This window comes from Lissotriton vulgaris, chromosome 7 (genome assembly GCF_964263255.1).
Source record: "Lissotriton vulgaris chromosome 7, aLisVul1.2, whole genome shotgun sequence".
Classification (NCBI taxonomy): domain Eukaryota; kingdom Metazoa; phylum Chordata; class Amphibia; order Caudata; family Salamandridae; genus Lissotriton; species Lissotriton vulgaris.
This window is the reverse complement of record NC_141695.1, coordinates 810,233,170-810,258,654: the sequence shown is the minus strand read 5'-3', so window position 1 is coordinate 810,258,654 and position 25,485 is coordinate 810,233,170. Positions and strand designations below refer to the sequence as shown.

The 25,485-nt window shown below is 48.1% G+C and overlaps 1 protein-coding gene across 1 annotated transcript in view; it reads right to left on the bottom strand.

Annotated features, from left to right (window-relative positions):
* The window catches only part of DNAH17 (dynein axonemal heavy chain 17), a 15,539,113-nt gene that overhangs the window by 13,373,171 nt on the left and 2,140,457 nt on the right, over positions 1 to 25,485 (bottom strand). Inside the window, exon 11 of the mRNA XM_086931082.1 lies at positions 2,691 to 2,807. Coding sequence (XP_086787208.1) covers positions 2,691 to 2,807 — 117 coding nt within the window. The remainder of the gene's footprint in view (positions 1 to 2,690; positions 2,808 to 25,485) is intronic.

Below are 25,485 nucleotides of genomic sequence, written 5' to 3'. Positions count from 1 at the left end.
ATACATCACCACCATGTGGTATTGCAACATACAAGGCGGGTGAGTTCATGGACCATGTGCAGGTAGGCTCTGTGCCTTCGGACGTGGTTGGAGTGCGAGGGCATTTTATTGGTCATGCCGCTTCTGCAAGATGTCTGAACGCCAGGGTAGACAAACTCAGCCATCAATGCTACACGAATCGCGAATGGCAGTTACATCCAGAGTTGGAGCAAAGTATTTTCCAAGAATGGGGAGAACCTTGGCTCAATCTGCTTGTCACCACCATGAACAAGGTGTTTCCAAAGCTGCACCCAATCGTAGATGCGTTCTACCTCGAATGGAACTCAGGACTCCTGTACATCTTTCTGCCAATTACACTCCTGCCTAGAGCTCTCAAGAAAATCAGGGTTGATTGGACCCAAGTCATCCTAGTGACTCTAGATTGGGCACAGAGATTATTGTATTTTGAGTTCTTTAGCATGAGCATCTATCATCCGGTCAGGCATCCCTTTCTGGTAGGATCTCCTGTTGCAGCAACAGGCGAGAGTCTTTCACCTCAGTATGCACACTCTCTAGCTTCATGCTTGGAGATAGATTGGCAACAGTTGAGAGTTTTTGATCTTCCTCCTGAAGTCTCTGATGTCATCTTGGCAGCAGGCATCCCTCCACTAAAACTGTATATGCTTGCTGAAAGTTTATGGCTTGGTGTTTCTCACGACAAGTGGACCTACTTTCCGCATCATTGTCAGAGGTGTTGCTGTTTATATTATCTTTAGTCTGGCAAGTCCTTGCCTAGGGCACTGTACGGTTTACCTTTCAGCAATTTTGTCTTTCCTGCAGTTGCTAGATCAACCCTCCCTGTTCAAGTCACCAGCTGTAACTCATTTTCTCAAATATTTGCAGAATTTGCTCCCTCCTACTCCTTTTGTGATGCCCCAACGGGATCTAAGTTTAGTCCTGATAAACCTCATATGCTCTGCGTTTGAGCCCCTACACAGCAGTCCTCTGCAGCTGTGGGCAATCAAGACCATCTTCCTTGTGGCATTACATCAGCCAGGAAGGTCAGTGAGCTACAACCTCTGTCTTTTTTATTATCCGTACACCAGCTTTTTCGCAAACAACTGGTTCTTCAGACATGGGCACCTTTTCTGATGAAGGTGGCAACTCACATTCTTGTCAGTCAGAACATCACACTGCCTACATTTTTCACCCACCTCATCTTCCTAAGGAAAAGGAGAGACTCCACCATTTAGACCCAAAAATGGCCCTCTCTTTTTACATCAATCATACCAAAGAGCACCCGGTGGATGATCAGCTCTTTATTGGGTTCGCTGGAGCGAAAAAAAAGCTAGGCAGTGCAGAAATGGACCATTTCTTGATGGATTGTGCTTTGCATTAAAGTTTCCTATACACTAGTTAAGATGCAGCCTCCTGAGGGGTTGTGGGCCCACTCCACTAGGGTCAAGGCTGCTACTACTGGATTAGGTTGCTGGGTACCTGTCCTGAACATGTGTCAAGGAGCCACGTGTACGACCTTCCACACGTTCATGGAACAATAAGAATTTTGCCCACAAGGCCCTCCAGGAATTTTTGGTTTGAGCTAGTTTGCAGACCCACCTCCAGGGAATTATTTCTTGGGTATCTATTATAAGGTGAGGAATCTATGGTTAGAAACCTCTATCAGAAGAACAAGTTACTTACCTTCGGTAATGGTTTTTCTAGCAGAGACTCTATCTAACTGCAGATTCCTCACCGACCCACCCATCCTCCCTTTTCTGTGACCTGGGCATTTCACTTAAAAGATCCAATAAGATGCTACACACTGGTCAAACATTGGTTTTTACATAGCTCTGAGTATTTGAAGCAGAAATGGACACAAAAGAAACAGACGTGAGCTCATACTTGGGCATTGCTACGTCACTTCTAAAGTGAATGTGGTCAACTTGGAGCTGAACGCTGCACAGAATTACTTCTCGACATTTTCAGGATCCAGTCTGATGGCTGGGGAATATTCTAAAGTGAGGAATCTGTAGTTATATAGAGCCTCTACCAGCAAAAGCGCTACCGAAGGTAACTTGTTCTTTTGGGATAGGACAGAGGGTGCCCAGGTCTAATTCTATTCACATTCAGTGAGGCCCATGATTCACACCTAGAGTAACTTGGATACAGACACACAACAGGGTCAGGCATAGTGATGCTTCAGGTTGGGCCAGTGGTGCATCTCAATTCACTACAATGCTCTGAAAGTTCAGTCCATTAGATTGCTGTAACTTGTCTACTTCCATCTATGCACTCCCTCACCCTTTCATACAGCCTTCCAACCACCCATGCACCCATGCACTCATTACTCAGTTACTCATGATTGAAATCACAAAGATATGTCACATATTCATACCTCAGCTACTGAATTATTTTCACCTTCACCCAATTAAAAAAGTCATTTAACCAGCAAACAAACTCACAATTAATGAAGAAGAAGTTTGAAAATAAAAACAGCCAGACCAATTAGCGTTGGCAATGCTGGTTTAAAAAACGTTATGCTTGATCAAATGTAATGGAATGGTTAATTAAGACCTATATTTTGATAGTGTGCGTTCACAGCAATTCATTTTGCATACTTAAAATTTTACATTATAGTGATTATATATTCTGCAGAAACTGCACTCATAGTGGAGAGGAGGCATATTTGCAATCAAATGTTTGTGTAATACCTTAACAGCAGATTCAATACTTGAACAGTCATCAAATCCTTGACTAATGATGGTTCCTAGTCTTCTATCCAGATCTTCAACCTTAGTCTGAAACACTTGATAGTCTTGGTAAAAGTTCTAAAATCAAAACGTAATAAATATTGCATAGTGAGTTACAGAAATATAATTTCGTCCTTTACCATAGAACTCATATGCTATAGTTCAAAACTAAAAAATAAATATACCGACCTATCAGTTAGGTACTGTCCTGGACATGAAGGAGCGTATGCCCTCATGTGTTTTTTACAGTGGAATTCCATCACTGACATTGGGTTTAGCGTGTACAGCGATTGTGGCAACATATCGTGTTTTCTGTATCAGTAGATGTTACCAGACTTTTTCTATAAGGGCCATGGGAATGGAAGCCTGCCGACTCACCTGCCTATGAAGAAGTGGGGACAAGAACGCCAAGGCTGCTGAAGGGATTAAATATCAGGGCAAGCAGAAACAGCTGACGCCAGATATGAATTCTGTCTGTCACAGACTCTCAATAAAGCAACCAGTGTGCTTCTGAATGAAAGAGGTCTCTCTATGACGATAATCTGTGGTGCTATCCCAAATTCTGCCCTTAGGGAATGCCATATTCACAGTGGCGGCTCCTCCGCAATGGCAGACGAGCATCGCCTCACTGTCTGGCCAGCAAATGTAAAATAAAACGATGTTCTTGCTTCGATTTATTTTACATTTGCCGAGTCTTAGCTAGCGGTGTTGGGCGGGACAGGGCTGAGGCATGGGAGGGGAAGGAGGAGTGCTAGTGCACTACATTCCCTCAGTGCTCATGTGTGTTTGAGCAGCCACGCAGAAGAAATTCCAAAGACTCCCTGGTCTGAGCAGGGCATGTTTCCTGCCTGCTCAGACCCATCAGCTTGGGGATTGGACAGGGAGTCTGTCCTGGAGCTTCTGGGGCCATGGAAGAAGAGGAGAGGTGGCTAAAGAGATGCGACGCAAGAGGCGGCCGGCGGCAAAAGGTAAATTAATTAAAAAAAAGAATATTGTAATTTTCACCCCCCCCCATTGTGCAACACCTCCCGCGCGATCCCACCCGCCCTACCACCATTTGTTTATGGCGTCTGATTTCCCCACAGGTGGGCCATTTCATGGCACAAAAAACGTTAGTTTGCGGTGTTAAAGTTCATTGTGGCACCCCTAGGCTACAGGTGGTCAGACAGACTTCTGGATTCTGCCAGGTCCAACCGAGTTCAGAGTAGGAACATGCAGCGGCAGTTTGCAAACAGGCTGCAAGACCAGTCAGGATGAACTAACCAGGGGGTTCAGGTCTTAAGATGTTTGGGGACGTGGGAACACCTTTGGTACTCTTCTCCTCTGGCCAAGGCGGTTGGGTACAGAGGTGTTATGAGGTGTCAGGTTTTCGTCACTAGAGGCACTTGCACTAGACGGGCCTGCACAAAGAGGCTGCACACAGCAGTAGTGAATAAACTGTCAGGTCTGCGGCGGTCCGGAGTCCTCACAGTTCTTCTGGAGTGCCTGCAGGATGCAGGGAAGCAGCTCCACTACTCCACAGGAGATGCTGGGTCTATGTTGAAGGCAGGCAGTCCTCCAAGTCCTTTGGAGGCACAGCAGCTGTAGGACGAGAGGACTTTAGAGCAATCTGGCAGGAACAGCAAACAGGCAGGCAGGGTTGGTGCCAAGTCAGTTGCTTTGTGTGCATCTTCTTCTTAGGTTGACAAGAATCTGATTTGCTTGTGCCCATTCTCCCTTAAATACAAAATTTAGAGGCGTTAGGAGAGTGTAGGGTAGCAGACAATGGGCTACTTACCCCTGGGGTCACTACGCCCCCTTTATGACCATTTCCTGTGGGAAGTGAACATAACTCCCTCCCAGAGTTCCTAGTTCCGACATCACAAAGATGGCAGACGTTGAAATTTCACATCCACTCCAGGTTTCCCACCTTAGGGGGGGAACTAGCCTGCAGGTTTCCGATCCTTTATGACTACTAATTTTCCTGCTTGTCTAGGCGCAAATATGCCATGGTCAGGGGGGTAAAGGAAAACTGGGGAAGGCTTGGGTCCTGTCCCTGACCGGCCTGGACCACTCTTATACAGTAAACAAAACAAAAGCCGGGCAGCTAGCGTTTTTCAATAATGCACAACCTAGTATAAACAATTGCTAGGCTGGACAACCATTTGTGTTGAATCACTTTTTGTATTTTATAAAAGATTATGAGAAAAGTTTTTTTGAGCATCAAAAGATACACCACAACATTTACAAAGGTTCACAAATACATCGAATAAACCAAAGAAAACAAGTCAAATCAAATATTCGAAACACAAGCAATTGTGGTAAACAATAAACATGGACAACTATACAATACCTCAAATTAGTCAGTCATTGAGGCACCAATCCTGAATAAAAATTGAACAAGTGGACTAACAAAATGGAATACTAGCCTACTTGTTTCAACCACCACAGAATACACAGTGAATTTTTCACACAGTGCTGTACATAGGAAAAACACATAAACTAAACCACAGTGTAGAAATGTGTGAATTGTATTCCTATTACGCCCTAGTTATTTGGTATCTTGGTGGTACTGGACGTCGACGCGTTTCGAACCCAGTGACGATTAACGGGTTCTCCTCAGGACATGGACTGGGGGGTCGTTGTCACTTCTTTGCGGGGGGTCGGGTCACTCCCGACGCGTTTCGAACCCAGTGACGATTAACCGGTTCTCCTCAGGACATGAACTGGGGGGTCGTTGTCACTGTGAATTAATTACAAAAATGGTATTAATGGTGAGCTAGCTGACATCTACTCCTCACTGAAACACAAACACTCTGAAAACATAAAAGTACCTTCTTTGCGGGGGGTCGGGTCACTCCCTGTGAATGAGATAGAGTAAAATCCTCAGTTACACACAGTCCTGTAACGTCCCTATGTGCTGCACAAATGAATTATAAAGTCTAACACATACCTCAATGATGTAAACGCTTGGAAGTGGTGAGGATGCCGGCACGCCTAAATTATACGATATGCGAGTTAGAACGCCTGAAAGAAGCAAGAGAACTTCTTAGTATAACCCTAGATGTCTCAGCGTTGTGTGAAAGTTAAAGCGTGTAGAATCCTACCTTCGTTTGTAGGCTTGTAAGTCCTCGCTGTGCGCATTAGAAGGCGGTAGCCGCCGCGCTAGTTGGACGACTAGAAAAACATAGAGCAGGCGTTTTAGAGGATTATAATTTCTCACTCGCTCGCTGAAAACAGTGTTTATCTCAGGGAACTTACTTCTATGAAGATAAATGAAGCGCTGCAACCGGCACCCAAAGGATTCTGAAAAACAACTCGGAGCCCAGGGGGCGTGTCTACGTGTATTTCACTCAGACCGAGTCCTGGTGTTTCTTGGGATATGTAGTGCAGGTTTACGTGACTATGCATTTTAGGATACAGTGATAGAGTGTAGCAGGGGACTCACATGGGAATGTGTCCGCGATAGAGAACCTGTTCCCTCGCAATATCAATGGTCAGCCTTAATTAAGGAATTATCAAGATTGAGTGCACTGCGGACACATGAGCTGCAGCTAGCGAAAGCAGGTAGTCACCGCGGACAGGACATTTACAGATTGCTAAATTTGTTTAAGTCATTCAGTCCAGACATGGCAGTATTAAATTTTAGAATGAGGTAGGCCTCTTTTTGTGCCAGACGTGCGTCCAGGGTCCCCACCTGCCCCTGCAATGTTCTTTATACTTGCTAGGATTGTCCATTTGAGGTCATTGGCCGAATGTTCCTTCTTCAGAAAGTGGGACACCAAAGGTGCTGTCAAGACTTTATTATTGATCCTTGATCTGTGCTGGATAATGCGTTGGCGCACTTCTTGGGTTGTTTTGCCTATATAGACTTTTCCACACGGGCACGTGATGGCATAGACTGCATATTTTGTCTTGCAATTTGTGAAGTCATCGTGTCGCCAATGTTTTTTACCATCTGTGAAGTGGGTTCCTTCCATCGTCAGATAGCACACGGAGCATGTGCCACACTTGTGGTGTCCTTTCACTGGGCCCATAACGTGTTGGCAAGACCTTTTGGCTATCCTGTGGCTGAGGAATTTTCTAAATAAGAACTGTGGCAAGAATTCTTTTGGTTACCCTGTGGTTGGAGTATATCCAAATGAGAAATGTTAACTCACAAGATACCATGGAAATGGAAAAATAAAGAGAAGAAAAGAAACTTAATACCCCGTGAATGCTTGAATGTCACTGACCCTTCTGGTAGATGTTAAAGCCAATAACAAGGAGACTTTCCAAGTAATAAACTTAAGGTCAACCTTATGTATCGGCTCAAAGGGGTGACGCATGAGCTGGGCTAGCACCACATTCAAATGCCAAGCAGGAGGCGGTCGTCGAATCGGAGGGAACATACGAAATAGACCCTTGAAAAATTGCTGGATTATTCTTGAAGAAAACAGAGTTTGATCCGTCCTGACGGAATCGGAAATGGCTGCCAGAAATACCTTCAGGGTTGAATGCGCCAAATCCGATCTAGCCAGTTGCAGGGAGAAGGGTAATATTTGGTCTGGTCTAGCAGGAATGGGATGCAGATCAACAGTCTGGCACCAAGCACAGAGTTTGTAGGTCTTAATCGTTGATGATGCTCTGGCGTTAGCTAGCACCTCTTGACAATCGTGAGGAATGTCTAAGTGGGTGAATTCATTGTGTTGAGGAGCCAAGCTGATAATTTCAGAGAAACTGGGTCCGGATGGTACACCTTGCCCCTCTGAACTGTCCGGAGATTCGGTATTCGAGGCAGTTGTATTGGCCTGCACTCCGAGAGGAGAAAAAGCTCGGTGAACCAATATTGCCGGGGCCACCTTGGAGCAATCAGGATTAGACGACATGGTTGACTCCTCATCTTCCTGATGATCTTGGGAATTAACGGAATTGGCGGAAAAGCGTATGCAAATATTCGACACCAATTCATCGAAAGGGCATCCCTGCACGAGTCTTTGTGGGGAATCCAGCTTGCAAAGCGTTGGCATTTCCGGTTCTGATCTGTTGCAAACAAATCCAGGTCGGGATGACCCCACTCTCGGAATATCTGATCCAGGGATGGTTGATGTAGCTCCCATTCATGATTGCTTCCGGCGGACCTGCTGAGTGAGTCCGCTAGGACATTGGCAACCCCTTGGACATGGACCACCGACAGATTGATGTTGTGATCCAGGGCCCAATTCCAAATCTCCTGCGCCTGATGGGACAACCGGGCCGATCTTGTGCCTCCCTGCTTGTTCAGGTAATGCATGCTGGTTGTGTTCGTATCAACACCGTAGAGCCCTCCAAGATCGCCTGAAAGGATTTCATGGCGAGAAAAATGGCTCTTAATTCTAGCAGATTTATGTGCCATTTTTTCTGTTGCATCTTCCATTTGCCACTGACTGTCATCCCTTGGAGATGGGCGCCCCAGCCCTCCAGAGAAGCATCCGTGGTCACGATGAATCTGGGTCCTTCTGTCAGGAATGCACATCCCACCGGCAGGTTGCCATCTTGCCCCCACCACTGGATGGAGTTTCTCATCCGAGGAGTTATGTTGATGATGTCCTCGAATGAGCCTGTTATTTGCACCCACTGACGACTGAGTTCCTCTTGTAAGGGTCTCATTCGCAGGCGACAGTTGGGGGTGAGAGGAATACAGGACGAGATCATCCAGAGGATAGACTTGAACTTGCGAACAGAAACGCACTTTCTTGTTAGTAGTGTTGAGGACATCCTGCGAATCTTCACCTGCCTTTCTTTTGATATGAACACTTGGGCGAGTCTTGTGTCCAGCGTGGCTCCCAAGAAGCACTTCCTCTGTGATGGAGTCAGGTGAGACTTTTTGAAATTCACCGAAAAACCCAGGCTCTGGAATAGTGATAGACATCTCTGAACGTGAGTTTTTGCCAAGTCGATAGAACTGGCCTTGATAAGGCAGTCGTCCAAATATGGATACATTTGAACTCCCTCTAGCCTCAGGTGTGCGCCCACCGGGGCTAACATTTTTGTGAAAACTCTGGGGGGCGAACGTAGTCCAAAGGGGAGTACTTTGAACTGGAAGTCCCTGCCAGCCACTCTGAACCGTAAGAACTTCCGGTGTCTGGGAAAAATGGGCACATGGAAGTATGCGTCCTGAAGGTCAAGTGTTGCCATGCGATCCCCTACTGAGAGAAACTGGAGGATTTCTTGAAGCGTCAACATTCTGAAAGATAATTTCTTTAGGTACTTGTTGAGGGTGGGGCGCCATTCCCCCGACTTCTTGCGGATCAGCAAAAATCTTGTATAAAATCCTGTTCCCTTCTGATGTTGAGGTACCTTTTCTATTGCTCCTTTCCGAATCATGGAGTGTATTTGGGAAAACAGCTCTTTGAGATGAGCTGGAGGTGGTCCTTGTAGGAGAGTAGGGTCTGCAATCCTATGATCACCCCAGATTTTTGCTTTCTGCTTCACTGGTTTACGACTTCTCTGGCTGTGGGCCTGCTAATCAGACCCACAGCCTTGCTGTTCTCTCACTAAATTGACACGTGTACCTTAGGTGCACTTACCAATTGGTACTGGGCCATCTTATCAGACCCTGTAACTCAGGGCATAGGTGTACCCAGGGCCTACCAGGGGCTGCAGCATGTATTATGCCACCCCTGGCTGGCCATCTAAATCTGACACAACTGGCTGCACGACAGCTGGGGCAAGGTGGTGTAATCACCCCTTGCTGTAGATATAGTATACCTATATCTAACCCTAAAATGGACACCCGTATTCCTATCAGTCACTCCTATGGCAGGCCTTGACAATCCTGAAGGCAGAGTGCTTGGAATCGTGTGAGATGGTGCTCTGGCATGAGCTGAGACCATTTTCAGCTTGCAGAACCAAGTCCTAATAGCTGTTCCATGATAACGCATACCATATACTCTTAAGTGCATTATAATCCTCGCGGTTATATGCCAACTCTGGTATCGCTTTATCAAAACATGTCGAGTAAGGTGTCATACGAATTGGAATACTAACCCCTCGCCAATTCTGGCGACGGGGTTAGCATTCCACCCTTCTAGAGGGACACGACATGTATGTAACTGTGAACCCCGGTTAAAGTTAACTCGAGCCTCAGCATCACAAAATGGATGCTGCCACCACAGACACAAGTCTGACCTCCTGCTGCTGGGAGTCCTTCCAGCGAGGAGAGCTTGGACAAAGGGTTTCCTGTCAGGGGCGGTGCTAGCACCATCCCAGACAGGGTTTTGTGTATCCTGGGTAGGCAGGGCTTTAGAGGAAGGTGACTGCAAGTGGCACCCCGGTGCTCACTATGCATCTGCCGGCTAGAACCAGTTCCAGGGGCACACCAGCCCCTGAGCTCGGGAAAGTCCGGCATGGGAGAGGGGTGTAACCACTCCCCTTCCTGGTCCCACCCATGGGCAGGACCTAGTCGCGTGCCAGCCCCTTTTCTTAGTATAAAGATAGGAGCGGGCCCCCTTCCAAATTAGATCATCTTTGAATCCTGAAACTACTTTCTACGAAAGGAACTCAAGTCTTCTTCTCAAGATTTCTCCCTTGTGACTAAGGAGTAGTCACCCTGCACCCGCAGGCACCATCTAAGAACACTGCGGTTTGCTGCACGTCCTTCCTCCGGAATCGGACCGACCAGTATGACGAGACCCGGCTTCCCTGGCACCTCTGACCTCTACCTACATCATCAGCCCAGCTGAGATCCGTGGGTGTGACGAGACCTCGAGGGACCGGCCATCTTCAGAACTGCACAACGCTTATCCAGCACGACCGCCGAGGGATCCTCGAGTGAGTGCTTTGGGGTTCGAGAAGCCCTAACCCTGAGCAGCTCCAGTACCGAAGTCCAGCCCCCCAGCATCCACCAGATCTGCGTGGGGCCCTTCTGCTCTTTGCTGCTCACCGCGTTGTCCGGCTACCTCCCTGCTGGCTTGTAGCCCTCTTGACGACGCACCATGACGACAACACCACTGGTCTGGTTGCTCCAGACTGGCCCTTGCTCACCTCCAACAGAGGAGCACCCCGGACCCTCCTGGTCCACTCCAGACGCCATTTTAAGTCCACCGCGTGGGCTTGCATTTGCCAAGACTTGTTGCCCCAATCCTGGGTCCAGCGACGTCGACAGCAGATACCATCGTGGGACAGCTCGCACCTCCATCCTGGTCGCCGACAACGCCTCCTGGTCCGTGAGACTGCAGAGCCCAGCGTCGCCCACTCACCTGGTCGAGGTGACTCCATACGGTGCCATCCTGGTGCCCATCTAATCACTGGCTAGTGATTTAGAACTTGGTCCCCTCTGCTTACAGGTATCCTCCATCACCGATCCAGGCTTGGATCCCTCCGAATCTCTTCACTGGTCGCCTGCCAGCAACTTCTTCTTTCAGGCTCCATAGACTGCAACAAGGATTCCCGACGTCTTTCCAGACCTATGCAGCCGCAGCCCCTGGGCTAGGTAACCTCAGCATTTCGGTGCTCCAGCATAGCCTCACTATCCAAGGGTCCAGATCCCTTTTCGTTTCAGCTCTACCTAGTCGGATTCGTCCGATAACACTAACTTTACGAAATCTAGCATCCATAGACTTTGTCCCGCATCCCGCGTGAGAGTGCACACTCTGCACCCGATCTCCCTAGGCCTCCTGCCAGTAATCTGAAGGTTCAGTAGTCCAGTCCTAGCGATCCTAAAGTCTATTAGAGTAGTACTTACCTGCTAGTAATTTCGCATTCCACTTTTAGAGTATATGGTTTTTCGTGCCCCTCGGGCATTTGTGTAAATTGTGCGACTTTGAGTATTTTCATAAGAGTTTTGTATTGTGCTTAGCACCCTGTCCTCATAAAGAGTCCAGGGCTGTTGTGTTCTAAATAAATATACTTTATTTTCATAACAACTTGTGTGGTGTCCTTTCACTTGGTGTTCAAGGGGTATATGTGATGGTATAACAGCTGGCTTAACACGCCCTCTAGAGTTTAGCCTAAAGACTGCGGACTAACAAAATGGAATACTAGCCTACTTGTTTCAACCACCACAGAATACACAGTGAATTTTTCACACAGTGCTGTACATAGGAAAAACACATAAACTAAACCACAGTGTAGAAATGTGTGAATTGTATTCCTATTACGCCCTAGGTATTTGGTATCTTGGTGGTACTGGACGTCGACGCATTTCGAACCCAGTGACGATTAACGGGTTCTCCTCAGGACATGGACTGGGGGGGCGTTGTCACTTCTTTGCGGGGGGTCGGGTCACTCCCGACGCGTTTCGAACCCAGTGACGATTAACGGGTTCTCCTCAGGACATGAACTGGGGGGGTCGTTGTCACTGTGAATTAATTACAAAAATGGTATTAATGGTGAGCTAGCTGACATCTACTCCTCACTGAAACACAAACACTCTGAAAACATAAAAGTACCTTCTTTGCGGGGGGTCGGGTCACTCCCTGTGAATGAGATAGTGTAAAATCCTCAGTTACACACAGTCCTGTAACGTCCCTATGTGCTGCACAAATGAATTATAAAGTCTAACACATACCTCAATGATGTAAACGCTTGGAAGTGGTGAGGATGCCGGCACGCCTAAATTATACGATATGCGAGTTAGAACGCCTGAAAGAAGCAAGAGAACTTCTTAGTATAACCCTAGATGTCTCAGCATTGTGTGAAAGTTAAAGCGTGTAGAATCCTACCTTCGTTTGTAGGCTTGTAAGTCCTCGCTGTGCGCATTAGAAGGCGGCAGCCGCCTCGCTAGTTGGACGACTAGAAAAACATAGAGCGGGCGTTTTAGAGGATTATAATTTCTCACTCGCTCGCTGAAAACAGTGTTTATCTCAGGGAACTTACTTCTATGAAGATAAATGAAGCGCTGCAACCGGCACCCAAAGGATTCTGAAAAACAACTCGGAGCCCAGGGGGCGTGTCTACGTGTATTTCACTCAGACCGAGTCCTGGTGTTTCTTGGGATATGTAGTGCAGGTTTACGTGACTATGCATTTTAGGATACAGTGATAGAGTGTAGCAGGGGACTCACATGGGAATGTGTCCGCGATAGAGAACCTGTTCCCTCGCAATATCAATGGTCAGCCTTAATTAAGGAATTATCAAGATTGAGTGCACTGAGGACACATGAGCTGCAGCTAGCGAAAGCAGGTAGTCGCCGCGGACAGGACATTTACAGATTGCTAAATTCGTTTAAGTCATTCAGTCCAGACATGGCAGTATTAAATTTTAGAATGAGGTAGGCCTCTTTTTGTGCCAGACGTGCGTCCAGGGTCCCCACCTGCCCCTGCAATGTTCTTTATACTTGCTAGGATTGTCCATTTGAGGTCATTGGCCGAATGTTCCTTCTTCAGAAAGTGGGACACCAAAGGTGCTGTCAAGACTTTATTATTGATCCTTGATCTGTGCTGGATAATGCGTTGGCGCACTTCTTGGGTTGTTTTGCCTATATAGACTTTTCCACACGGGCACGTGATGGCATAGACTGCATATTTTGTCTTATAATTTGTGAAGTCATCGTGTCGCCAATGTTTTTTACCATCCGTGAAGTGGGTTCCTTCCATCGTCAGATAGCACACGGAGCATGTGCCACACTTGTGGTGTCCTTTCACTGGGCCCAGAACGTGTTGGCAAGACCTTTTGGCTATCCTGTGGCTGAGGAATTTTCTAAATAAGAACTGTGGCAAGAATTCTTTTGGTTACCCTGTGGTTGGAGTATATCCAAATGAGAAATGTTAACTCACAAGATACCATGGAAATGGAAAAATAAAGAGAAGAAAAGAAACTTAATACCACGTGAATGCTTGAATGTCACTGACCCTTCTGGTAGATGTTAAAGCCAATAACAAGGAGACTTTCCAAGTAATAAACTTAAGGTCAACCTTATGTATCGGCTCAAAGGGGTGACGCATGAGCTGGGCTAGCACCACATTCAAATGCCAAGCAGGAGGCGGTCGTCGAATCGGAGGGAACATACGAAATAGACCCTTGAAAAATTGCTGGATTATTCTTGAAGAAAACAGAGTTTGATCCGCCCTGACGGAATCGGAAATGGCTGCCAGAAATACCTTCAGGGTTGAATGCGCCAAATCCGATCTAGCCAGTTGCAGGAAGAAGGGTAATATTTGGTCTGGTCTAGCAGGAATGGGATGCAGATCAGAACAGTCTGGCACCAAGCACAGAGTTTGTAGGTCTTAATCGTTGATGGTGCTCTGGCGTTAGCTAGCACCTCTTGACAATCGTGAGGAATGTCTAAGTGGGCGAATTCATTGTGTTGAGGAGCCAAGCTGATAATTTCAGAGAAACTGGGTCCGGATGGTACACCTTGCCCCTCTGAACTGTCCGGAGATTCGGTATTTGAGGCAGTTGTATTGGCCTGCACTCCGAGAGGAGAAAAAGCTCGGTGAACCAATATTGCCGGGGCCACCTTGGAGCAATCAGGATTAGACGACATGGTTGACTCCTCATCTTCCTGATGATCTTGGGAATTAACGGAATTGGCGGAAAAGCGTATGCAAATATTCGACACCAATTCATCGAAAGGGCATCCCTGCACGAGTCCTTGTGGGGAATCCAGCTTGCAAAGCGTTGGCATTTCCGGTTCTGATCTGTTGCAAACAAATCCAGGTCGGGATGACCCCACTCTCGGAATATCTGATCCAGGGATGGTTGATGTAGCTCCCATTCATGATTGCTTCCGGCGGACCTGCTGAGTGAGTCCGCTAGGACATTGGCAACCCCTTGGACATGGACCACCGACAGATTGATGTTGTGATCCAGGGCCCAATTCCAAATCTCCTGCGCCTGATGGGACAACCGGGCCGATCTTGTGCCTCCCTGCTTGTTCAGGTAATGCATGCTGGTTGTGTTCGTATCAACACCGTAGAGCCCTTCAAGATCGCCTGAAAGGATTTCATGGCGAGAAAAATGGCTCTTAATTCCAGCAGATTTATGTGCCATTTTTTCTGTTGCATCTTCCATTTGCCACTGACTGTCATCCCTTGGAGATGGGCGCCCCAGCCCTCCAGAGAAGCATCCGTGGTCACGATGAATCTGGGTCCTTCTGTCAGGAATGCACATCCCACCGGCAGGTTGCCATCTTGCCCCCACCACTGGATGGAGTTTCTCATCCGAGGAGTTATGTTGATGATGTCCTCGAATGAGCCTGTTATTTGCACCCACTGACGACTGAGTTCCTCTTGTAAGGGTCTCATTCGCAGGCGACAGTTGGGGGTGAGAGGAATACAGGACGAGATCATCCAGAGGAAAGACTTGAACTTGCGAACAGAAACGCACTTTCTTGTTAGTAGTGTTGAGGACATCCTGCGAATCTTCACCTGCCTTTCTTTTGATATGAACACTTGGGCGAGTCTTGTGTCCAGCGTGGCTCCCAAGAAGCACTTCCTCTGTGATGGAGTCAGGTGAGACTTTTTGAAATTCACCGAAAAACCCAGGCTCTGGAATAGTGATAGACATCTCTGAACGTGAGTTTTTGCCAAGTCGATAGAACTGGCCTTGATAAGGCAGTCGTCCAAATATGGATACATTTGAACTCCCTCTAGCCTCAGGTGTGCGCCCACCGGGGCTAACATTTTTGTGAAAACTCTGGGGGGCGAACGTAGTCCAAAGGGGAGTACTTTGAACTGGAAGTCCCTGCCAGCCACTCTGAACCGTAAGAACTTCCGGTGTCTGGGAAAAATGGGCACATGGAAGTATGCGTCCTGAAGGTCAAGTGTTGCCATGTGATCCCCTACTGAGAGAAACTGGAGGATTTCTTGAAACGTCAACATTCTGAAAGATAATTTCTTTAGGTACTTGTTGAGGGTGGGGCGCCATTCCCCCGACTTCTTGCGGATCAGCAAAAATCTTGTATAAAATCCTGTTCCCTTCTGATGTTGAGGTACCTTTTCTATTGCTCCTTTCCGAATCATGGAGTGTATTTGGGAAAACAGCTCTTTGAGATGAGCTGGAGGTGGTCCTTGTAGGAGAGTAGGGTCTGCAATCCTATGATCACCCCAGATTTTTGCTTTTTGCTTCACTGGTTTACGACTTCTCTGGCTGTGGGCCTGCTAATCAGACCCACAGCCTTGCTGTTCTCTCACTAAATTGACACGTGTACCTTAGGTGCACTTACCAATTGGTACTGGGCCATCTTATCAGACCCTGTAACTCAGGGCATAGGTGTACCCAGGGCCTACCAGGGGCTGCAGCATGTATTATGCCACCCCTGGCTGGCCATCTAAATCTGACACAACTGGCTGCACGACAGCTGGGGCAAGGTGGTGTAATCACCCCTTGCTGTAGATATAGTATACCTATATCTAACCCTAAAATGGACACCCGTATTCCTATCAGTCACTCCTATGGCAGGCCTTGACAATCCTGAAGGCAGAGTGCTTGGAATTGTGTGAGATGGTGCTCTGGCATGAGCTGAGACCATTTTCAGCTTGCAGAACCAAGTCCTAATAGCTGTTCCATGATAACGCATACCATATACTCTTAAGTGCATTATAATCCTCGCGGTTATATGCCAACTCTGGTATCGCTTTATCAAAACATGTCGAGTAAGGTGTCATACGAATTGGAATACTAACCCCTCGCCAATTCTGGCGACGGGGTTAGCATTCCACCCTTCTAGAGGGACACGACATGTATGTAACTGTGAACCCCGGTTAAAGTTAACTCGAGCCTCAGCATCACAAAATGGATGCTGCCACCACAGACACAAGTCTGACCTCCTGCTGCTGGGAGTCCTTCCAGCGAGGAGAGCTTGGACAAAGGGTTTCCTGTCAGGGGCGGTGCTAGCACCATCCCAGACAGGGTTTTGTGTATCCTGGGTAGGCAGGGCTTTAGAGGAAGGTGACTGCAAGTGGCACCCCGGTGCTCACTATGCATCTGCCGGCTAGAACCAGTTCCAGGGGCACACCAGCCCCTGAGCTGGGGAAAGTCCGGCATGGGAGAGGGGTGTAACCACTCCCCTTCCTGGTCCCACCCATGGGCAGGACCTAATCGCGTGCCAGCCCCTTTTCTTAGTATAAAGATAGGAGCGGGCCCCCTTCCAAATTAGATCATCTTTGAATCCTGAAACTACTTTCTACGAAAGGAACTCAAGACTTCTTCTCAATATTTCTCCCTTGTGACTAAGGAGTAGTCACCCTGCACCCGCAGGCACCATCTAAGAACACTGCGGTTTGCTGCACGTCCTTCCTCCGGAATCGGACCGACCAGTATGACGAGACCCGGCTTCCCTGGCACCTCTGACCTCTACCTACATCATCAGCCCAGCTGAGATCCGTGGGTGTGACGAGACCTCGAGGGACCGGCCATCTTCAGTACTGCACAACGCTTATCCAGCACGACCGCCGAGGGATCCTCGAGTGAGTGCTTTGGGGTTCGAGAAGCCCTAACCCTGAGCAGCTCCAGTACCGAAGTCCAGCCCCCCAGCATCCACCAGATCTGCGTGGGGCCCTTCTGCTCTTTGCTGCTCACCGCGTTGTCCGGCTACCTGCCTGCTGGCTTGTAGCCCTCTTGACGACGCACCATGACGACAACACCGCTGGTCTGGTTGCTCCAGACTGGCCCTTGCTCACCTCCAACAGAGGAGCACCCCGGACCCTCCTGGTCCACTCCAGACGCCATTTTAAGTCCACCCCGTGGGCTTGCATTTGCCAGGACTTGTTGCCCCAATCCTGGGTCCAGCGACGTCGACAGCAGATACCATCGTGGGACAGCTCGCACCTCCTTCCTGGTCGCCGACAACGCCTCCTGGTCCGTGAGACTGCAGAGCCCAGCGTCGCCCACTCACCTGGTCGAGGTGACTCCATACGGTGCCATCCTGGTGCCCATCTAATCACTGGCTAGTGATTCAGAACTTGGTCCCCTCTGCTTACAGGTATCCTCCATCACCGATCCAGGCTTGGATCCCTCCAAATCTCTTCACTGGTCGCCTGCCAGCAACTTCTTCTTTCAGGCTCCATAGACTGCAACAAGGATTCCCGACATCTTTCCAGACCTACGCAGCCGCAGCCCCTGGGCTAGGTAACCTCAGCATTTCGGTGCTCCAGCATAGCCTCACTATCCAAGGGTCCAGATCCCTTTTCGTTTCAGCTCTACCTAGTCGGATTCGTCCGATAACACTAACTTTACGAAATCTAGCATCCATAGACTTTGTCCCGCATCCCGCGTGAGAGTGCACACTCTGCACCCGATCTCCCTAGGCCTCCTGCCAGTAATCTGAAGGTTCAGTAGTCCAGTCCTAGCGATCCTAAAGTCTATTAGAGTAGTACTTACCTGCTAGTAATTTCGCATTCCACTTTTAGAGTATATGGTTTTTCGTGCCCCTCGGGCATTTGTGTAAATTGTGCGACTTTGAGTATTTTCATAAGAGTTTTGTATTGTGCTTAGCACCCTGTCCTCATAAAGAGTCCAGGGCTGTTGTGTTCTAAATAAATATACTTTATTTTCATAACAACTTCTGTGGTGTCCTTTCACTTGGTGTTCAAGGGGTATATGTGATGGTATAACAGCTGGCTTAACACGCCCTCTAGAGTTTAGCCTAAAGACTGCTTATGTCCACGCTACTAGGATAGCTGGTCTACGGTTGACTTACAACCAATCATCAATAAGGGTCGTTTGGAATGATACACAGTGATCACTAGAATAGTGAGCACTACATATCAGGCCAACTTCTCACATTGGTGGCAGCGGTGGGATTCGAAGCCACGCCTCCGGAGAGACTGGAGTTTAGACACTAGACACCTGAGTAAGATAGTGCCCCCCTTTAAACAAGGGGATGCTATCCACAAATGGATAACTGCTTTGGAGAGGGCCTGCACTGTCCAGTGCGTCCCCCAGAGTCAGTGGGCAGCTGTCTTGTGGCTCTCCTTTAAAGGCAAAGGTAGAGATAAGCTCCTCACTACTAGAGCTGAGGATGCTAATAATTACCAAGTCCTGAAAAATACACTGATAGATGGGTTTGGCCTAACCACTGAGCAGTACAGGTTGCTGTTCAGGGATACCCAGAAAACTCAGTCTCAGGATTGGTCTGATTTTGTGGATTGTGCCACTAAGGCTTTGGAGGGCTGGTTGCTGGGCAGTAAGGTTACTGATTATACAGGATTATACAATCTGATCATGAGGGAACAGATTTTAAACAATTGTCAGAACCAGTTGTTGCATCAGCACCTTGTTGACTCAGATCTGACCTCTCCCCAAGAATTGGGAAAGAAGGCAGACAGATGGGTCAGAACAAGGGTTAAGCAGAACCAGGGCCAGAACCAGGGTGGTCAGAAGAAAGCAGACCAGAAGGGTAATAATACCAAAGGTGAACAAAATGACCAGAAGTCTTCGACAGGTCCCCAACAAACCAAAGAGGGTGGGGGTCAGGCTTCCCAGAAGAAGAAGACTCAAGAAGGCCAGTCTAAAAGGTGGTGCCAATACTGTAAAAGTAAAATTCACTAGTTTAGTGAGTGCACCAAGAAAGAAGGGCAAACTCCTACCACTGCAGCCCCTAAGGCACCTGCACCCCCTAGTACAGTCAGCAGTGGTAGTGCACCACCCAAGGGATTAGTTGGGTTAACCTTGGGATCTGAGGGGTATGACAACTTAGTTGGCACACTCACTCAGGCTGTCCTTGTCTGTACAGGGGATATGGATATGTCCCCTGATGCAAGTCCCAATACCTTGGGCAAATATAGACAGACACCTTTTATAAATAGCAAGATGGCTCAGGCCTATAGGGACACTTGTGCCAGTGTCACAATGGTGACACCTTATCTTTGTGGACCCTGGACAGATCATACTAGGTACAGACTACCTAGTGACCAATGCTAGCAATGTCACTACCCACCATAGTATGGCAATTGTAGCTTTCTCCTGGGGAGGGGTAAGTGGCCAAAAGAAGGTTGTTGTTAGTTCAGACCTCCCAGTTGAATGTTTGTTGGGCAATGATTTGGAGTCATCCCTATGGTCAGAAGTGGAGCAGAGGACTCACATGGAAATGTTAGGTGTGCCAGCACATGTCCTTGCTGTGACTAGGTCACAGGCCAGAAGATGCCCCGCTGAACAGGTGCTGGATCCTGGAACAATGGACCAGACACCTTCCAAGAAGAAGAGCAGTAGGGTTAAGGCATTGCCTTCCCCCTTGCCCCAGGTTGTGGATCAAGTCTCAGAGGAGGCTGACCTCAAAGAGCTGAGGGAAACTGAGCCTAAAGAACTTGAACTTGATCAGGTTGAGTTTCTGGGTTCAGGGGGACCCTCCAGAGAAGACCTGGGGAAGGCACAGTTAGACTGCCCTTCTCTTGAACCCCTCAGACAGCAGGCTGCTGCTGAGGCTGCAGGGAACACCACAGGTACCCACAAGGTATACTGGGATGATGGACTCCTGTACTCTGAAGCAAGAGACCCCAAGCCTGGTGCAACCAGGAGGCTGGTCGTCCCCTTGTCACAGAGAGGTTTCCTTCTTACCTTGGCCCATGAGATTCCCCCTTGCAGGACACTTAGGCCAGAACAAGACTTGGGACAGACTTGTCTCACACTTTCACTGGCCTCATATGAATGAAGATACCAAGGAGTTTTGTCGCTCCTGTGTCACTTGCCAAGCCAGTGGTAAGTCAGGTGGCACTACAAAGGCCCCCCTTACACCAATGCCTGTGGTGGGGGTGCCCTTTGAAAGAGTGGGGATTGACATTGTTGGTCCAATGGAACCCCAGACAGCATCAGGGCACAAGTTTATACTGGTGGTGGTGGACCATGCCACCAGGTATCCTGAAGCTATTCCCCTTAGGACCACTACAGCACCGGTTGTGGCAAGAGCCCTAGTTGGAGTGTTCTCCAGAGCGGGCTTCCCTAAGGAGGTTGTCTCTGACAGAGGTGCAAACTTCATGTCAGGATATTTGACTGCTATGTGGAAGGAATGTGGTGTCAACTACAAGTTCACTACACCCTATCATCCACAATGCAATGGGCTTGTTGAAAGGTTCAACAGGACCCTAAAAGGGATGCTTCATGGACTACCTGAAAAGCTCAGGCGTAGATGGGATGTCCTGATACCCTGCCTTTTATTTGCTTATAGAGAAGTCCCACAGAAGGGGGTTGGCTACAGCCCTTTTGAACTTTTGTATGGACATCCTGTAAGAGGACCCCTGTGTTTGGTGAAGGAAGGATGGAAGAGACCTCTCAAAAAGCCTGCAACCAACATAGTGGACTATGTACTTGGTCTCCGCTCCAGGATGGCTGAGTACATGGAAAAGGCTTCTAAAAACCTTGAGGCAAGCCAAGAACTCCAAAAAGCTTGGCATGACCAAAAGGCTGTCCTTACTGTGTACAAGCCTGGACAGAAGGTGTGGGTGTTGGAGCCAGTGGCCCCAGCAGCACTCAAAAACAAATGGTCTGGGCCCCACACAATCATTGAGCAAAAGGGAGAGGTCACATACCTGGTGGACCTTGGAACTCCCAGGAGCCCCCTCAGGGTGCTCCATGTGAATAGGCTCAAGGCATATGTCGACAGGAAGGGCATGAGCTTGCTCATGGCCACAGATGAGGGACAGGAGGAGGAGAGTGACCCTCTCCCAGACCTGCTCACTCAGAACCCTGATGATGGGTCAGTGGATGGTGTTGTCTTTTGTGGCGGCCTCTCTGAACATCAGCAAAAGGATTGCAAACAAGTTCTTCAATCCTTTAGACATATGTTCTCTCTGACACCCAGTCAAACTAATTGGTGTACCCATGAGGTTGACACTGGTGACAGTCTGCCAGTCAAGAGTAAAATCTACAGACAGCCTGATCATGTCAGAGACTGCATCAAATCTGAAGTGCAGAAAATGTTGGAGCTGGGAGTCATTGAGCCCTCAGATAGCCCTTGGGCTAGTCCAGTAGTTCTAGTGCCTAAACCTCACACCCAGGGTGGTAAGAAAGAGATGAGGTTCTGCTTAGACTACAGGGGCCTCAATGCAGTCACTAAGACTGATGCCCACCCAATACCAAGGGCAGATGAGCTTATAGATAGATTGGCTTCTGCCAACTACTTAAGTACATTTGACCTGACAGCTGGGTATTGGCAAATCAGGTTAGTTGAGGAAGCCAAGCCCAAGACAGCATTTTCAACCCCTGGTGGACATTATCAATTTGTGGTAATGCCCTTTGGTCTGAAAAATGCACCTGCCACCTTCCAAAGGCTGGTGAATCAAGTTCTCACTGGGCTGGATGACTTCTGTGCAGCATATCTTGATGATATAGCTGTCTTTAGTTCCACCTGGGAGGATCACCTGGTCCACCTGAGGGAAGTGTTAGAGGCACTGCAAGCAGCAGGTCTCACTATCAAGGCCACAAAGTGCCAGATAGGGCAGACACAGGTTGTATACCTGGGCCACCTTGTAGGTGGAGGCCAGGTTCAGCCACTGGAGAGCAAGATACAATCCATCAAGCATTGGGCTCCTCCAACCACCCAGACTCAGGTTCGAGCTTTCTTGGGCCTGACTGGTTATTACAGTAAATGTGTCAGAAATTATGGTTCCATTGTGACACCACTTAATGACCTGACAAGCAAAAAGATGCCAAAGAACGTTCAGTGGACAGCAGGCTGTCAAAAGGCATTCGATGACCTAAAGCAGGCCATGTGCACAGCCCCTATCCTAAAGAGTCCAGACTGCTCCAAACCATTCATTGTCCAAACAGATGCTTCTGAGTTGGGTGTGGGAGCTGTTCTATCTCAGCTGCATTTTGATGGTCATGACCAGCCCATTGCTTTTATAAGCAGAAGGCTGACCCCCAGAGAGAAAAATTGGTCAGCTATTGAGAGGGAGGCCTTTGCTGTGGTTTGGGCCCTGAAGAAACTGAGGCCATACTTGTTTGGCACTCATTTCAAGATTCAGACCGACCATAAGCCCCTCTTGTGGCTAAATCAGATGAAGGGTGAAAACCCCAAACTGCTTAGGTGGTCCATTTCCCTACAGGGGATGGATTTTACAGTGGAGCATAGACCTGGCACTGATCATGGCAATGCAGATGGACTCTCCAGGTATTTCCACTTAGAGCAAGAAGACTCACCTGGTCAAGGTTAGTTTATTGTCCCAAAGTTTGGGGGGGGTCAAGTAGGAGTGTAGGGTCTGCAATCCTATGATCACCCCAGATTTTTGCTTTTTGCTTCATTGGTTTACGACTTCTCTGGCTGTGGGCCTGCTAATCAGACCCACAGCCTTGCTGTTCTCTCATTAAATTGACACGTGTACCTTAGGTGCACTTACCAATTGGTACTGGGCCACCTTATCAGACCCTGTAACTCAGGGCATAGGTGTACCCAGGGCCTACCAGGGGCTGCAGCATGTATTATGCCACCCCTGGCTGGCCATCTAAATCTGACACAACTGGCTGCACGACAGCTGGGGCAAGGTGGTGTATTCACCCCTTGCTGTAGATATAGTATACCTATATCTAACCCTAAAATGGACACCCGTATTCCTATCAGTCACTCGTATGGCAGGCCTTAACAATCCTGAAGGCAGAGTGCTTGGAATCGTGTGAGATGGTGCTCTGGCATGAGCTGAGCCCGTTTGCAGCTTGCGAAACCAAGTCCTAATAGCTGTTCCATGATAACGCATACCATATACTCTTGAGTGCATTATAATCCTTGTGGTTATATGCCAACTCTGGTATCGCTTTATCAAAACATGTCGAGTAAGGTGTCATACGAATTGGAATACTAACCCCTCGCCAATTCTGGGGACGGGGTTAGCATTCCACCCTTCTAGAGGGACACGACATGTATGTAACTGTGAACCCCGGTTAAAGTTAACTCGAGCCTCAGCATCACAAAATGGATGCTGCCACCACAGACACAAGTCTGACCTCCTGCTGCTGGGAGTTCTTCCAGCGAGGAGAGCTTGGACAAAGGGTTTCCAGTCAGGGGCGGTGCTAGCACCATCCCAGACAGGGTTTTGTGTATCCTGGGTAGGCAGGGCTTTAGAGGAAGGTGACTGCAAGTGGCACCCCGGTGCTCACTATGCATCTGCCGGCTAGAACCAGTTCCAGGGGCACACCAGCCCCTGAGCTGGGGAAAGTCCGGCATGGGAGAGGGGAGTAACCACCCCCCTTCCTGGTCCCACCCATGGGCAGGACCTAGTCGCGTGTTAGCCCCTTTTCTTAGTATAAAGATAGGAGCGGGCCCCCTTCCAAATAAGATCATCTTTGAATCCTGAAACTACTTTCTACGAAAGGAACTCAAGACTTCTTCTCAAGATTTCTCCCTTGTGACTAAGGAGTAGTCACCCTGCACCCGCAGGCACCATCTAAGAACACTGCGGTTTGTTGCACGTCCTTCCTCCGGAATCCGACCGACCAGTACGACGAGACCCGGCTTCCCTGGCACCTCTGACCTCGACCTACATCATCAGCCCAGCTGAGATCCGTGGGTGTGACGAGACCTTGAGGGACCGGCCATCTTCAGAACTGTACTTGTAAATGTTTCCCCTCCGCTATCCAACACGTTCCCTAATGTTGCATTCACTGGAGTGGGAATAGTATTCTTTACTCTTCCACTATCCAACACTTTCCCTACTGTTGCACTCACTGGAGTGGAAATAGTACATTTTTAACCTCCGCTTTCCAACACTTTCCCTACTGTTGCACTCACTGGAGTGGAAATAGTAAATTTTTCCCCTCCGCTATCCAAAACTTTCCCTACTGTTGCACTCACTTGAGTGGGAACTATATTTTTTACTCCTCCACTATCCAACACTTTCCCTAATGTTGCAATTATCAGAGTGGGAATAGTAATTTTTACCCCTCCGCTATCCAACACTTTCGCTACTGTTACACTTACTGGAGTGGGAATAGTAAAGTTTTTCCCAGCCGCTATCCAAAACTTTTCCTACTGTTGCAGTTACTGAAGTGGGATTAGTAATTTTTATTCGTACTCTATCCAACACTTTCCCTACTGTTACACTCGCTTGAGTAGGAATAGTATTTTTTACCCCGCAGTTATCCAGCCCCTTCCCTACTGTTGCACTTACTGGAGTGGGAATAGTAATTTTTACCCCTCCGCTATCGCACACTTTCCCTAGTGTTGTAGTAATTGGAGTGGGAATTGTAATTTTTACCCCTCTGCTATCCAACACTTTCCCCACTGTAGCATTCACTGGAGTGGGAATAGTCATTTTTACTACTCCGCTATCCAACACTTTCCTTACTGTTGCAGTAATCGGAGTGGGAATAGTAATTTTTACCCTGCTGCTATCCAACGTTTTCCCTACTGTTGCACTCACTGGAGTGGGAATAGTAATTTTTACATCTCCTGTATCCAACACTTCCCTTACTGTTGCACTTACTGGAGTGGGAAGAGTAACTTTTACCCCTCCACTATCCAACACTTTCCCTACTGTTGAACTCACTGGAGTGGGAATCGTAAATGTTTCCTCTCCGCTATCCAACACGTTCCCTACTGTTGCACTCACTGGAGTGGGAATAGTATTTTTTACCCTTCCGCTATCCAACACTTTCCCTACTGTTGCACTCACTGGAGTGGAAATAGTACATTTTTCCCCTCCGCTATCCAAAACTTTCCCTACTGTTGCACCCACTTGAGTGGGAACTATATTTTTTACCCCTCCACTATCCAAAACTTTCCCTACTGTTGCAGTCACTGGAGTGGGAATAGTATTTTTAACCCTCCGCTATCCCAAACTTTCCCTACTGTTGCCGTTACTGGAATGGAATAGTACTTTTTACCTCTCCACTATCCAACACTTTCCTTACTGTTGCATTCACTGGAGTGGGAATAGTAAGTTTTTCC